This window comes from Seriola lalandi, unplaced genomic scaffold (assembly GCF_002814215.2).
Source record: "Seriola lalandi dorsalis isolate HSWRI2012SDOR001 ecotype SW California unplaced genomic scaffold, Sedor1 jcf7180002054263, whole genome shotgun sequence".
Classification (NCBI taxonomy): domain Eukaryota; kingdom Metazoa; phylum Chordata; class Actinopteri; order Carangiformes; family Carangidae; genus Seriola; species Seriola lalandi.
Window position 1 is genome coordinate 46720 of NW_019524816.1, and position 17173 is coordinate 63892.

At 42.1% G+C, this 17173-nt stretch overlaps 1 protein-coding gene across 1 annotated transcript in view; it reads right to left on the reverse strand.

The window, feature by feature from the left end:
• Window positions 1-17173, reverse strand: part of LOC111654229 (neurexin-2) — a 395909-nt gene that overhangs the window by 12045 nt on the left and 366691 nt on the right. The window contains exons 15-16 of the mRNA XM_087173672.1: window positions 10890-11215; window positions 1318-1396 (exon numbers count right to left, since the gene is read on the reverse strand). Coding sequence (XP_087029798.1) covers window positions 1318-1396; window positions 10890-11215 — 405 coding nt within the window. The remainder of the gene's footprint in view (window positions 1-1317; window positions 1397-10889; window positions 11216-17173) is intronic.

Consider the following 17173-nt stretch of genomic DNA (forward strand, 5'->3'; position numbering starts at 1 on the left):
CTATGACTTTAAGTTAAAATGAATAAGGTGAGTGATTGAATCTGATAATAGAGTATTTTTTGCTGCTAGCATATTTTATTGATTGTGTTTGATTCAGTGCAACCTACACAGCAGTCTATAACATACAAATCAAATGAGCATTTATAGACTTAATTTAAAAGATTGCTTATGCCTGAAATGTTCCCGAAGAACAATTTCTACTAATTTTGTTCCAACTTTCAGACATTTGAGGTTGATGTCCATTTCAGAGGGATTTATAACACCTGCTGGAGAGCTTTTATTGCACTCAAGGTAACTAGTAGTCGACCTGTCTCTCCTCTGCTCTGATGCATGTGGGGAGGGGCTAAGACACACACATGGTGAAACAGGGTGTAGAGAACGTGAGCGTAAATGGCAGCAAACCGCAGCAGTGACTCACAGGGAGCTGAATTGAAATGAGTGAACATAAAAGCAGATAACATGAATACATTTAGTTTTTAAATTTTTTTCTCCTTTGGGTCGGGGGGGGCTGTTGGTGGGGCGTGGGCTGCCCTCCTCCAAAACAATGCTATAAGGGAACCTGGCATTTGTACTGACACTGTTACTGCTTTAATGATAAGATTTCTTTGAGGCAGTTGTTGTTGTCATAACACCCACACCAAAGTTAAATCTGAAGCCATTTCACACGGGAAATCTTTTCAGTCAGGATCTTTCAAGATAAAATGTCATTAAATGTGGATGCTTGTGCGTCTCTCTGGTTTGGGGCCCTTCCTGTAGCAGCAGCAGTCATTTGAATCACGCTGCTTCACTGTTTGTGGTTCTTGGCAGTTTTCATCTATGGCCAGCTTAACAAAACTAGAAACCACAGAGGCAGGGAGTTAAAACGCGTGGCCTTTAACTTCCATCTCCTGTCATGGTGTCGGAACATTGCTTGACCCGCTGTTCACACTAACAGCACGTCAGCCACCGGGCCCGCCAGGCTACAGCTGTGCGCTGCGCAGAACAAGCTGCGTTTCCACGTTGAAACTGTCCTGGCTTGTTAACGTCGGGGCAGGAGATCGGTGCAACAGCTGGGCGAATGCCAGATACTACCACTTGGCTGAGCGAATGATGGACTAAAGTGCTGCTGCCTTGCCTGCTGCTTTGAAATCCAATAAAAGAGGAGGCTGGAGGGTCCACACCTGGCCAATCAGAGCTGCATACAGAGGGCTGGGCGATCACCAAGGGTCACACAAAAGTGGAGTAAGGGACACGGCATTAGTCTGTTTGAGTTTCTAGACTGCACTTTGTTTTCGGATACCAAGTACAACGAAGACAGAACCCCCTGAGTTGACTCACCATTTCCAGGCTCACACTCCTCCAAATCTTCGTCATCGCTAGGACACTCAGCTGATGCAACCAAAAGGTCATCCGCATTCTGGAAGAACAGAGACAGGAGGGCAGAGGACATAGAGTCAGGACAAATTTTATTTGTGCAGAGGATACACAGAACATCTGAGAGGATTAGGAGCCTCTGGCAGCCACAGTGAAGGTCTCTGGCTCCACTGATACCCACTTTCACACAAGCAAATGCAACCCGTGGAAGCAAAGAAGAGAGCTTTAGAAAGGCTGCCGGAGAAATATCTTTCTCTGGCTACAACATGAAGAATTTTTCTGTTGTTAGTACTAGCAAATGTACTGAAAATATGGAGGTGGGTGTGCTTTATGAGTAGCACCCATGTGTATTTATGTAAGCTGAGATGTGAAGCCAAAGTAGAATAAGCCACCAGTCAAAGAGAAAACAGTTGGCATCCTCCATTGAGTGGGAACAAAAGTCAGACAATGGAAGCTCTATTGCACAACTCTCATTTAATTTTCATATATGTGTATGTATGGGAAAGTGGTCTTTTGTACTCCACTTTAATCAGGTAAATTTCATATTGAGGGATTAATCAATTCATAAACGTAGAGTTTTCCTGCAGCAATACAAGCAAACCTTCAGTAGCTTTACATGTACACTAATATTCTACTAATATTCTACTATTATTCAGAATATGAGCATAGTCAGAATTTGATACAGGTTGATGCAGAATATTCTAATTGGATATTCCCCATTTAGTCCACTCCCAAATTCAGCATTTTCCAATTAAGACGTGGAATATGTTGATATTATTCAGGTTTTAGGTTTTTTTTTCTTTCAATGTTATAATTTTTGAAACACTGAGAAATTGAATCATGTAAATTTAAATAAAAGCTGGAAAATGGAGCTGTTCTGAAAATGGTAAATAAATGTAATATAAATATATATATATTTATATATTTATATCAGGGCTCTTTCTTTCTTGACCTAGAGCTTGTAGTCAGTTCTGTTTGACATCTGAACTACATGATAAAGAAGACAGTAGACACGGAGCCTGTTAGTTCAGGGTTTAAAAGTACAGCAGGTAGTACAGCAGTGGGGGTCTTGAGATGAAAGCAAATTAAATCTGACAAGGTGGTTCCAATTTAGCAGCCAAGGTTTGTCCTCACTACTGCATGACTCACGCAGCTGCATGTCTAGACACCCAAATCCCCCCACCCCCCCCCACCTCTCCTCTCAGCCTCTGGTTGTTATTCAAGATGGGGTCATCTGATAGAAAACGGGGGGCTTTTATGAGCATAATTGATTCAAGCGCCACACTGCTACATGGAGTTCTTTCTCTGTTATAAATCCACGACCTGGGTGTTATCATTTATTAATTACATTGTGTGAGCTTGAGTGTGTGTTCACATCACCTGGCTCTGTCAAATGGGCCTAACGATCCTGCCTCAGTTTCCCGGCAACATCTCTATCAAACGTGTACCTACATTTCTAGTCCATCTGTGCAATCAGCTGCCGCACTTTTCCCAGCTCGATATAAAACAGCACAGAATGAATCCTTTAAAACATGCTATTCTTTGATCCAAGCACCTTGGACATCAATAAATGTCGACAGCAGGGTGTGTTTGTGGCCACAAATTGAACTAGAATTGCTACCTCCCGATTGTATGCCTCTCTAAACCAGTCAGATTGAAGGAAACATGATCACGATCTCAGTTTGTGTTCTTGAGTTACAGCTTTGAATAATCGCCACAAGTGTTTTTGAAGAACATTATGATGCCACAGTCACTTCATCATTTTATCCTATTAGACATTTGTGTTAAATTCTGCCATAATTTTTGTATGTGAAGTGATTTCTTGGGTTAGTGAGTCGCTTGATATGTCGCCAGCTGCTTCTATGAAAAAAGTAGCTAAAGGGTTTTAAAAATCGCCAAATTTAGCGAGAAAATCACTAAATTGCCAACACCACTCAGTAGGAAAACCTCCTTAAAGGGGCTTCATGTGTTGATGAGCACTGGCCTCATAATGTGGGTTATTTACAATCTGACAATGCTGAAGTTATTTAGTTTAGTAAATGTGAACACTTGGAACATTTGGAAAGAAAAAGGTTCGATTTTGAACCTTTTTCGTTCAGATCGTGTCAGATTATTTATTACATAATGGTGATGAAGGCTGATTGGAGGAGCCCCTGCCAATTTTTTGTTAGGGCCCCACTGGACTCTAGAATCACCACTGCCAAGGTCTATGGGCTTTTGATTAGATATCTGAAATGAGGTTTGTGGTTAACATAAGCTCAAGACATTTTCATATTTTATTCTACGAGATAAAATATGTCAGTAAATACCCCTGTCCTGATTTCTTAAGCTTTAATTTCTCTTTAAAAAGGCCTGTTGCTAACAATTGAGATGAGGTACAGAGGTTGTCGGGGGAATTAAAGGTCATCATGCTGAACATTTAAACCGATTTGCTCACCTGTCCACCTTTCAGCCCAGGTCAGAGCTAAATCAAACTACAAGTTGAAGTTTAGTTGTGGTGACATTGAAGTCATGCGACCGTGGTTTGTAGCCTAACATTAGCTTTTTACTTCTGGTGAGTGTATTTAGGCTTCAAAAATCTAAGAAGTGGTGTTTACTTGTGAAGATTATCCTGCTGAAAAAAGTAAGTGGAAAAATCCCATTGGCTTATTGTCGAGGGGGACCAGGGTAATGCTAACTTCCCCATCGGCCTGCAAAATTACATCATCCCTGCAGCACTCTCATCCTTGAATACAAGTGGATGTTTGTGCCAGATTTAATGAAATTACCTCCAGGGGTTCCTGATAAATCTGATTCACAAGAGTAGGATGGACCTTGACGTAACCTTGACCTTTTACTCTTGACTACCAAAATCCAATCAGTTCATCCTTGAGTCCATGTGAAGATTTGTACGAAAATAGAAGAAATTCCCTCAAAGCACTCCTGAGTTATTGTATTTACAAGAACAGGATGTACGGAAAGACAACCTGAAAACATAATGCCTCCGGCAGTGGCTAACGCTGGCACGGAGCCATAAATGTCCTTCTGGCTGAACGTCAATTGGTTGGGAGTTTCCTGGAGTTATCACAGCTGTAATTTAGTGCAACATCTGTGACACTTGTGTAAACTGCAATTCCCAACCTCACACCCTCGAACATCCAGAACATCCACATCATCAGCACTGTGAGTGTCACATGAGGCACACTCGCTCAGTGTACTGGAGGAGGATATAAGGAGTTCCTCCAAAGTCCAGTTAGACCTGGTCGGAACATTTTTTTTTATCCGTCTCCAAGTTGAATCTACAACATTGAACGGTCCTGCATCCATTCAGACAAATCAAATAGAGATCACAAACACCGGGGAGTGCTCTTGACTTAAGGCAGGCAGGAGCATGGGCGCAGCTTGTGATCTTAGTTTTATAACATCCTGACACCAAATTTGGGTCAGCCTGAGACAAGTGATGACTCCAACTGTTTCATGGAAACCCACAGTATCAAGGGGTGAAGGAAGGAAAAAAAAAAAAATCAGAACCCCACACGCACATCAAAAGGTAGATCTTTTATTCTAAGCATCAAAGCGCATTATTCCACTATGATCAAAGCTGCAGCGTGGCGGGTAGCTCAGAGCTTTTGGAGAAATTGAAATTTGGGCTTCCGTTTGCTCACTTTCCGCCACCTTGGCCTATCTCCTGTCTCCGCTGTGTCTTGGTCGGTGCTGGGGATATTCATTAGGCCTCCATAGTTCCTGTTAGCTTTGCCCCTGCTGTATTTATAATGCTGTTGCTATGTTTGCTCTAGCACAAAATTACACCACAGGCTCAATAGGATGGATTATTAACTACCCAAAGGACTAGATGTGTTTATATATATATATATATGTATATATGTATATATATATATATATGTGTGTGTGTGTGTGTGTGTTTTGTGTGTGAGGGTAAAAGAGGAAGAAATCAGAAGGAAAGCAATTCTTCATGCAACTGTGACTGGGACTAATGTAACTGATGCAGGGTCCAGAGGTTAATTTGAAAAAGTACTTTGCAGCAGTTCAGTGATCACCACTATAAAACTGTAATCTATAGTATTAAAATACTTGTTTGAGCTGTAACATCAAATTATTATTCCTTCAAAAACAATCCACAGAATGCTTCAATGCCTTACTATTCACATTTTGGCCTAAGTGTATGATACATAACTCAAATAACTACACTTCCTGTATATATGGAAAGTAAATCAGCACAGACACTGAATTCATTTTTTTCCCCTCGGGCATGACTGAAACATTTGAATCTATATAAAGCCTAAGAACTGAGCTGTCAAATTACAATACAATAATAGGTTGATTAGTCTATCAAAACAATAAACACCACATAACCATTACCGCCTACTAAATAAAAAAAAAAAACATTGTTTGACTTTCTTTAAACACAGACTGTTGTGAGACACATAATCAGCATTTGTGTAAATCAGCAACTAAACAGCAGCATACAGCTTGTGTCTGGGATTTTTAAAGTCACCAACTGTAGGATGTAAAATGTGGAGCTAGTCTGGTTCCTCTGGTGAGATCTCTGTATCACTCTCTCCAAGTTTTTACAGGGATTTAAATAGTTCTGTTGTTGAGATCACAGTTCCTTTTTATTGTTAGAAAAAACAGCAGAACCAATCAGAGCTTTGCAGGCGGGATTAAGAATGGGGACATCGTCTTTCTGTGCACGAGCCAGACAAAAAATGGCCATAAAAATGGTAACAAGCCTGGGTGAGATTGACGCGGCACAAAAGTGCTCGAATCGGCCGAATTTCCTGGAACAACATGAAAAACATTAACTGCTTCTAGCAACACAACTGCAGCTTCTATGACAACTGAAAATGATGTTGACGGGATGGAAACTACAGTCTCTACTGATTGGTTAGTGCAATATAACCCCGCAACAAGCAGATTATAGAAGATGACTGAATAACATGAACATGGTTTCAGACTCAATAGAGTTGTGAAAGTGGGAAGGACCACCAGTTCTGGAGGCGTTTGTCCCCATTCTGTCTATTTTGAATGTTTCTTTAAAGGGGTCTTTGTAAGTTTTCTCTGCCACCGAGCGCGATTTCTTGCCGGGAAAAGGTGGTGGTGGTTGACGCTTGACATGATCTTCGGCCATTGTTGTCTTTATAATAGAAGAGGTTATAATACGCCCTCTGAGCAGCGCTACGTCTTCAGGACAGATTGGAGGCTACACTGAGTCATTATTGGCTAGCTAGTTAGTATACTAACTTCAGTAGAAGAACACATGATAGAGACAAGCATAAACACTGACGATGCTTTCCACTGCTGGAGACAGCTGTTGGTGAGTAAAGGAATGAGGTTTGATGCTAAAATCACAGTAACCCTAACCCTATGTAGCAATAGCAAAACTTACCAATAGCCTCCTTTAAATGATATCCAAAATGTTACTTAACACAGAAGCATGGAGCTCTTACAGATAATAAAAGGTATAGGTATAGGTTCATGTTACAATCCCCAGTTTTAATTATTTCAACTTTGTTTCTCAGAAATCACATTTTGTTTATCATTTTGGCTAAATACTACAACTTCCCTTGTTACGCAGTAGGAGCCAGTCAGAGGCAAGAATTCAAAAACGCTCCGTCGTTACATTTGGGAACAAAACATGGCACCATAGTTGCTGAATATGTTTAAATTAAACCCAGTTTCTGAAAATAAATTGGATAAATCTGCAAATTATAAAATCGACATTCTCAGGGCTGTAATCTTTAGCTTCCACCTGCCGTTAACAGTGCAGAGTGCATAATTTCTCATCTTTTGAAGTGATGATTCAACCAGTTTCATGCCGATCGAAGCCGTGCTCCAGCTGTGAGTCACGCAACATTTTCTATGGGAAAAATGAGAAAGGGCCTTTTAATTCAAAAACAAGTCGTGGCTTCTCCTACTTCTTAACATCATGAGGAGGTGAAAAGGAAATGGCTTTGGAAATGTGTTTATATTATAAGGTGATTCTTCTTCTTCTTAATACAGAATAAGACGCCTTCAGATCAGCGACGTAAGGGATAACTTATGTCTGGGATTGTCTCACTTTTCTACAAACAAAAATATATAATGAATGCCATCAAAGTAATTTGAAAGATGCTGTAATCGCGTTTGAGCGTTTAATCTGTAAAAATTTAACCACTTCTGAAACCAAAATTTAAAGTACAGGGTCACTTAGATGTGAAAGCACATGACTAATTTAGGTGCTTAGTAAATTTAACAGTAATTTTAATAGAATATGTATGACTAATTACAATGCCGTGTTTATATGCTACCCAACTCTGAGCTACCTGCAGTCCTCATCTGTGATTTTGATTGAGTTGGAGTTGTATGACTTCTGGGTCTCAGTATGTGACTTGATTTTTCTTGTGTGCTCAGCTAAGATACACACCACCGCTCATTCATGCTAAATACCCAATTTTCTTCTATTTATTCCAAACTGCTTTTTCTGCCATAAATATAAAAACAAACAAACCTACTTCCTGTGCACCACAGGCTTTTTCCCAGGACAGACAGACCAGACTCCGAGTGTTTAGAAGAGCAAATATAAAAGATTTCATGCAATGTCTGGAGCCTCGTAGCTGTTCAAAATCAATATAATCCTCAAACTTCCGGGATTTTTTGCCTAATTTTACCACACTACAACTGTGTCTCCTCTAACTATTTTAAAATAACTGTCTTTTCCCTCCCTTCACTGTTTTATTCATGCAGATGAGCTTCCCAGACTCTCAACACCTCTTTGCGAGTGAGAACAAATTCCAAAATGAAAAAATACTCAGGACTATGTAACCAACTACACACCCCAATAACGATTTTATGTGTTTGTACACACAGCAAAATAATCTCTCTTCAGTCAAGTATGTGGATGAGTGAATCACTGGTAATGTCTATTCATTCTCAAGCACATATCCTAATGCTATTTTAGGCTATTGTGATGATACACTCTGTTCAGCCAGGTACATAATAATAATAATAAAGAAGAAGTTGTTAAAATGTACGTACACAAGCCGAAAAATAGATTCTCAGCAATAAAAAGCACTCCAAAGAAGGGACTCTGCTTTTTTATGACCTAACATAAACATCTGTCAGCAAGTGCAGTACACATTAAGACTTGTAACAACAGAGAAGCAGACAACACTCCTTTGCACAGTCCTTTGCTATCCAAAAATAGTTCCAGATAATTTATCAAACGGGGCTGCCAATTTCACATCACAGACCGCTGCTGTAAAAGCTCATTATATGCTGAACACGGAAGAACGTTTCTGCCAAGAAGTCTGGAGGCCAGAGATACGATATTGAACTGAGTGGATGGCTACATGTGACATGTTGGAGTCGGGTTCTATTGATCTAATGTATAGAGAGAAGAGGCAGAAACACTAAACCACGGACGATTCATCTAAGTGTGTCTTGCCAACGAAGGCTCATACAAGACAGCATTGCCTGTAAAGGTGCTTTGACTGACCTTTGAGCCCAAAAATTCTTACTTGCTTGAAATTACATGGCGGCTTCAAACATGACTGAAAGCAAATGCTTGGAGGAACGTTTCCAAACACGACCACCTTCACATTTTCTTTCAGCTGGCATCAGAGCACTGCTTTGATGAGGCTATAAAGGCTTTGTTAAGCGACTTTTTATAAATGTACGAGAGCAAGGAAGAAAATAACAAAAAGGAGTCGATGCAAAACTAGCTTTCCAATTTTCTTTGAAGTCAGAGTTTGCGATACAAAGTGGCGTGAATTGCCCACTCGTGCCATCAACAGCTTCACCTTCACTTCACGCTAATTGGCACTGCTGTGTTTATTCGAATCTGCTACAGTTTGAGATCATGATAAAAGGACAAAGAATGAGCTGGTTTAAATATATTCAGAATCTGCTGATCATGGTTGTCAGGGACGGACGAACGCGAGCGGCTTGCTGACTGATCTCAGATAAGCTTCTGTGGACATGAATAGGACTAATGAACAGCACTGAATAAGAGAAACACGCTGGTAATTGGCACCTTGCCTTTGTGTTTGCTGCAACATCATCAAAGTTTGAGGGACGGCTGAAGTTTAAAGTATGAAATGAGCAGCTTTTAAAGACGAGAGCTTTCAAGTAGTTGTAGTACAAAGTGATTGCAATAATGTAGAAATAGCTGACATAATATACATCCAACATAGATGGAGAAGAAACTTCCAGTGATGACCTGGATCACACTTTAACTAGAACAAACTAGAATATTACAATCTTTCTGAGTTACAGCATTGAATAATGTCCAGAAGTGTTTTTACAGAACATTATGATGTCACAGTGAAGTTGATCTTCGACCTTTTGTATATGAAATGTCATCACTTAATTTCTTCATTTTATCCCTTTCCACATTTGAGTTAAATGAGTCAAATTGAGTCCAAATGGACATTTGTGCCAAATTTGAAGGATTCCCTTGAGGAGTCCCTGTGATATTGCACTCACAAAGCCAAAACTGTGTTTTGTGAGGTCGATGTGACCTTGACCTTTGACCTTGACCTTTGACCATCACAATCTAGTCAGTTCATCCTTGAGTCCTGGTAAATGTTTGTGCCAAATTCGAAGAGATTCCCTCAAGGTGTTACTGAGATAACGTGTTCACGAGAATAGGATGGACAGACAACCTGAAAACATAATGCTATGCAACAAGGTCTTTTTGAACCACACACAGCTTATACTGATTGGATGTTTACTGGAGCGGCATGGTCCTCCCTGGAACACATGCAGCCTGTTGTTAAGTCTTTTTATGAGAGTAAAGGGCCTGAATGCCCCACCTTTTCCCTCCTCCACATCCCTACTGTTAGGTAATTGTTGCTTATCATGATGGCTATGTAGCAATGGCTACATTAATATGCATATGTGGATAATCATCGGACCATAAATCACAGCCATGTGTGTGAATGTGGGAGAATCACAAATCTCAGTTTATGGCACTATAAGTTGTTGCGCTGTTGCAGCCTCAGGATTTCCTCTTGATTATGTTCCTTCCCTCCTCCAGCCTTTGTTGATCTGTCTAGATGTGCTGTAATTTCCAGAGTCTTTCCCACGTCTGGGGTTTAGACAGCTACATCTTCTGAGAAGAAATCAAAATTGCCGTGTTGATTGGTCTAATAGGACTAACCGCACAATGCTGCTCTGTGACTCGCTCTCAGGCTGTGGGCTGTTTGAACATCTGAACGTGGCTGAGGGCTGACAAGAGGAGGCTAACACACAACACTGTGCTGAGTGTTCGACCTTGCAGCTGACGTATGATTCCTTTTGAAATGCACGTCTGCTTGTCCAAGAGGGTCATCTGGTTACTTGGCCATGCTGTTTAATCTTTCAAATATTGTTCTCAGCACTTTGAGATTTTGGATGAACTTTACAGAGCCAATTAAAAGTAACTGGCAATGTTTCATCACAACGCACTGCACCAAAATATCTCAGTGACTCAAACAGCAGCTTTCTTTTAGCTACGGCTCGTTTTTTTTAAGCTTCTCAGTATGAGTCACGTAAACAAGCCAGGATCACACACTCACCTGTGTCACACTGTCCCTCATGGTGGGCGAGCGCTGTTTGCGGGTGGTGGTTGTGGCCATGGTGGTGGTTGTCTCCATGATTGTGGTGGACATGTCAGCCAGCGGGGTGGTGGAGGTGGTGTCAGTGGTGAGCACCGAGGGCACGTCACCCACCAGCCGCAGGTTACCCTGGGTCTGGACATTGGGGTCACCCTCAGCTGCCAGTTTGAGAACCTGCAGGCCGTTGTAGTACAGACCTGAGATCTGGCCCTGGAAGTGACGCCCCGTCTCTCCACCGCCACCGATTTTGATGAATGCCTGGCTGTTGAAGATGGTCAGCTGGCGACCTGGTATGTGTAGATGAGGAGAACGATGGAGAGATGAAGGAGAGAGAGGAAGTGGAGGTAAGAGAGACAGAAAAGAGGGGAAGAAAAAGAGGGAAAAGGCAAAGAATATAAATCAGTCATGGTCTCTGGTGAGCTTGCACATATAACACAAAGTAATACACAGGCATAGTGAGAAATTGAGGAGATAGAGGGACTGTTTTGATCACATGGGATTTCCTGAGTAACACTTTAGGGAGATTGGATCCTGGCTTGCTGCAGCTGCAGCCATTATGGAGCTAGGCACGTGCCACTCTCCCAGAAAGACAGCCTGAATCTGACAGTCAAATAGATTGTGGGGGCAGTTGTGGCCTGACCCTGAGACTGAGAGTTCACAGCGAAATGCATCTCATTTGCTCTGAGATGGAATGCATTAGAACAATGCTGGGTCTGTGTCATTGACCTCCAATGCACCTGTGCTGCACAATGATAAAGTACCTCTGCCAGCGGAGAGAAATTTCGCCCCCGTTTTGCCATCCAAAGGAGGAAAATAAGATCCTCATTGGGAGGAAATGTTTAATTCAGCAGGGGTTGTCCCTCACTGTGGTCATTACCATTCATCTGGATGGATGGATGGATGGATAAAGGGAGGAGAGGGTCGACCATTTATCCAGGGTCCAATACTAATGTGTTACCAGGACTTGTGGTGAAGGGGTGGATTGGGGGGGGGCGGTCTGACAGGTGTAGTTTTTCTCCATGGATTTTCTTCAGCTGAGGTCACTTGAGGTTTAATTCATACTTTTTTTCTTTTTGCTACCCCATATTTGCATCCTGGCTCTCCTCAGGGACATCCCACCATCCCACCACTCGGACTGATGCACACTTTGCCCCCTATTATGAGTCATGTGGAGATGAGAGTAGAGGGAGGGGGTGTTACTGCGGGATACTGTTGGAAGGATGTGGGTTAAAGACAGACCTGATGAGGTAATTACTTAGAGGGCAGGGAAGAGAAGGCAAAGAGCTTTTTTTATGGATTAATCAATCGCTGTAAGGAAAGAGGGAGTTTGTTTGTTTGTGAAAGGAATACTACACTAATGTGTGCATGCGAGAGTGAAATACAGACTCTACTGACGGCAGGCTACGGACCTCTGAAATGAGAGACCCCTCTGCTCTGATGGGAGTGTGTGTCTCCGTATGTGTGGTTGCATGTATTTAGATTCAGTACTCATTACGGGGGTATGGGAGACTACTCCTCAGTGCACATATGCACCTCGTGCACATGCTATTTGCTGAAACTTACTTCTGTGACTTTAATTGTGTGTAATGATGACAAATGAATCCTCTTAATGTCTTTTGAATGTTGCTGTTGTTTTCTCTGTGGGACTGCGAGTCAGTGAGGACAGCCTGTCTCCTCGTCAGCGTGGAGGCACCGGGGACAGGCCCGAGCTCCATTTGTTTTCAATAAAGCGAACTGAGAGGGTGCTTCATCACCGTAATTATGATTTACTCTCCGTCTATATGGATGCACCCGTTCTGATGTATGGGTAACACCCGTGTGGGTGGGTCTATCAGAGAAATGTCGATTAATGCACATGGCCATGTGTGTTGGTGTGGTGTGTGGGCGTGAGACCACATGTTTTACTGTAGGTTTTCTGTAAGTATTCTGCAGAAGTGCTGGAGAGATAAATCTATTCCACTGAGATGGGTCATTACACATGTTATCCCATTATCAGATCATTAGGCCCGTCAGGGGCCCACGAGGGACCTAGCTCCCATCCCCTGACTTTATAATGATGAGATTTAATGTCTGGCATATGCACTGTTGACATAATAGCTGAGTCTCACTCTATTATCTCAACACTTAGCATGTTTGGTATGGGAGTGATACTGCGATGAACAGAGGGAATGGGAAAGACAGACTGTCAAATTGTGGACGTCAGCAGGGAAAATACAGGAGAATAACTGTACTTGTACTTGTGTAGAGACAGAGAGAAAAATCACGAATACAAAAACCACAAAACAATATGAAAAACAGTATCATCCCACCTCATGGTCCCCCTGCATCCATTAACAAGAGGACACATACAGTACATACACACCAACACATCAGCCCAGAGGGTCTCCCATTTCAAGCAGCCCCAGTTGGCCCCCCAGCTCTCCACTTAAAGGGGTCATGAAAGGGAGGAGAAGTTGAGGAAACACATGTTCATCAATTCCTGAATGCTATCTGACCCCCTTGAGTTTCTCTACAAAACGCTTCACTCACACACCCCAGTGTGCGAGCAGCAAGAGTCAGAGGATGATCTGTTCAGACAAGACAGTTTAGTTAAGAGTATTGGTGTGTGTGTGTGTGTGTGTGTGTGTGTGTGTGTGTGTGGGGGGGGGGGGGGTACTATTATAGCAGGTGACAATGTCCTCTGTAGAAAAAACAAAGTGCAGAAAGATGAGCCCTCCATCTGACAGAGAGACAGTGCAACAAAGAAAAAAGGTGCCCTCTAGACTAGATGAGGGGAAATCAGTGTTTGTTTTTGTAGCTGTCTGGTCAGGATGAGACTGTAACAGGCCCTGATTTAGTTATTGTTTCAGGGTCTGCTGGGTCAAATCAAAAGTGACATGTGGTTTTAGAGCCAATATTGGTGGCGGGCATGAATGGGGTGGGGGTGGAGAGGGAGAGGGGTGTGGGGTGCTCTGCATGACACGCAATCACAGCACTTAATATGACAGAGCTGGATGTGGCGCTGCTGCAGAGGAGAGGGTGTGTGTGTGCGTGTATAATAACTTATGAAATATGTCAGTGAAATGACCTTTATATGTGTGATAGCTGGCCTTTTCAAGGAGTGTGTATTTGCCCAACATTTATTTACATACGCCTTTCCCTTTGTGTGTTTATGTGTGTTTGGACAGCTGTGTGTGTGCGTAGTCGACAGCCCCGTGCACTGGGTTTGCACATTGATGAGGGTCTATTGAACCAATTTGGTGCGATCGGGTGGCTGCTGCCTTGCCTTTCTCCCCAGGGCTCTTAAGGTGATAGACACTTAATGGGCAGAGGCCTGTATATAAGGGAGGGGCCTGGCAGGGGGATGAGGGGTCGGGATGGGTGGGTGGGGGGGTGGCAGGCAGCCAGCCACTCATTATAATAGACATTCACAGCCGTACACAAAGCCTTAATTAACTGCAGTGCAGCAACTGGAATGGTCGGGCTTCTGCAATGAGCTGCTGCAGACACAACTGACTCAAGCTCGATCTGTCCTTCTACCTTTTTATCCATCCATTTGTCTGTCGGTCTGTCTGTCAAGCTATTAGGGCTGTTTAATTTGAATTTAATATATAATTTAATTTTAATTCTAAGACTAAAACATGATTTAAATAAATGTTTCTTCTTGTATAAAATAGATGAGCTAGAATAATAGAAGACTGGCACCAATTGTAAGAGCAGTTGTTATGCATATTCAAACCAGACTAAGGCCCTATTCAGACCAGGTATTAAAGGTCCAATGTTGTATAAAGCAATATTTTCTTGTCTTGATTTCTTTCTTTCTTTCTTGTTTGAATATAAAGCAGGTCTACGTTCTATATCAATACTGTGAAAGTATCAAGGCGCTCAGTGCACAGAGAAGTTCACACAGCCTGTATTCAGAAAATGAGCCTTACAACGACCCGTCAGAACTACTGTAACTTTTCTTTCTCAAGTGTTTACTTGAAATTAGCTATATTTTTATTGGCTCACTCAGAAAACACCTGTCGTTACTAGAGCTCCAGAGAGAAACCTGAGAGATCAGATGGTTTTTGATTCTTAAAAACACGAATATATCTTTTTATGGATCAACATTTCAAATAAAACACAGGAAAACTGTAAAATAAGGGACCTTTAACATCCATATCAGATGATCCAATCACAAGTGGGATCTGATCACCCAGACCACATTCGGAGGTGGTCTGGGCCACATGTGGCCACATTCTTTTAGCAGTGCGAACGCAAAAGGTCATAATGAAGGGCCACCTACACGACTGATGTCATTGAGGTCCGATCACAAGGTGTCACTCGAGACGCATGTTAATATCAGGTCTGAGTAGGGCTAAATAGTCTACAGCCATGGCAGCAGCTTTGTAAAGCTGCACTCAGGCACAGTAGTGATGTTTAGGGGGTATAACGTTTATTATGTTCATAACATTTTCTAATTAGCACCAAACGCAAAGTGTAACTGAAGCTAATGGGAATTGGTAATAAACTAAAATTACAGTGTTGACCTAAATGAAAAGTTAGAGGATAATCAAAGTTGTTACAGTTCATCCTGAGGAAAAACACGAATGTCTCTGTGGCAATCCATCTAACTATCCATCCATCCATCTATCCATCCTCAGGGAGAAATCTGTGAGAGTTTAGTTAATTTCTTCTTTCGCTTCCCTTCCTAACTCTGTCAGTCCCTATTACATTTAAATCCATATATCATGTTCTCATTAAATCCATAGGGGGAAATGGAAAGCACATTGACGTACACAGTGCCCCTCAAATTGTCACAACAAAGCAGAGTAAAAATAGCTCAGGGTAATGAAGGGATATGCATAGAAACACACTAGAAACTGAGAGTGAAGTGACATAAAGACTGGAGGAGCAGCCTGAGAAGGACTAAGCAGTCAATCATATATTACTTATAGTCATGTTAATCCAAAGGCTAAACAGAGATTGGTGAGGATTGTGTGTCTTTTTCTGCCCATTTCAAAGGTTTCCTTGTGCTTCAGAGGTGCTGCAGTGTGGTAAATCTTTGCTGTTGTCCTATAGGCTGGAAAAATCGTATCGTGGTTAGGAGCTGTATGGCCCCTTGCTGCTTAAATTGGGCATCTGGGTAAAAGGAGGCGGGCATGACTATTTCTATAGGCATTATCATCCGCAATCACACCCGCATTTGGTTGGATCCCCCCGTGGGCTTAGTGGCTGATAGCCTAGCAGGCGTCATAGAGGAGTGAGAAGTGCTCTGACTTCGATTTCCTTGCAGGCCACATGCAGCATGTGGCCTGCACGTCGCAGCATCTTGTGCAGCTGGACGGGGGGTGGGGATGGTGGTGGCTATTTTTACATTTATAATGAGATATATAAAGAGTGCATGGATGGAGGGACACACACAGGGAGTAGATGCCAGGCTTGATAAAAAGACCAAGAGGAATAATGCAATTAAAGACAGAAGAGTCAGACATACAGTCATACACACAAGTAAGATGGTAAGAAAAAAGTGGGAGGGAGAGAAGTGAGGTAGTGAGATGAATAGTAAAAGAAAGCAGAAAGACGCACGTAGGTGATATCGAACCCGTGATGAATTGCCTCTGGCTTCCCACCCTCCTTTTCATGTGGCGTGGGCCAATCACATGGTTAACCTTTTCGTAATGACAGGGTGTTATGATATGTACCTGTCTGAAGCTGAGGCCACAGCTTCCTGCTGTATATGTCTCACTGCATCGCTGTTGTCTGACCAGAGAAGATGCTAATGCAGAGGAAGTGGGTATACATTTACACAGGGGTGGGAAGAACACTACAATAACACGCTCAGCTAGACGTGCTGTTAAAAGTACTGGTGTGAAAATAGACTTGCTGTAAGTCAAAAATACAGAATATACTGTAAATTATATTCATTATGTTACTGAATAAAATGGGATACTCTGTAAGGGATGGTTGGAAAGGATAATTCCATCTTCGGACAGTAATGATAACGTTGTACTCACAAAGTCACTAAAAAGATGTCTGGGAGGAGACAGCCCCCAGGGGTTCCAAACAAGCAGTATTTGGGTGAATGATCCCAAATAGTCCTTTGTAAACTGTGGTTGAATGTGCACATGGTTTTTTTATTGTGTAAATGTGAAGATTATCAGGAAGGAATGTGGAGTTTGCCTTGATTATCTTTGTCAAAATGCGAGCGAACTGCTTCTCAAAACATTGTGGTGGAGGCAATTTAGCCGATTTGTTCACTTCCAGTGGATCTTCACTGCAAC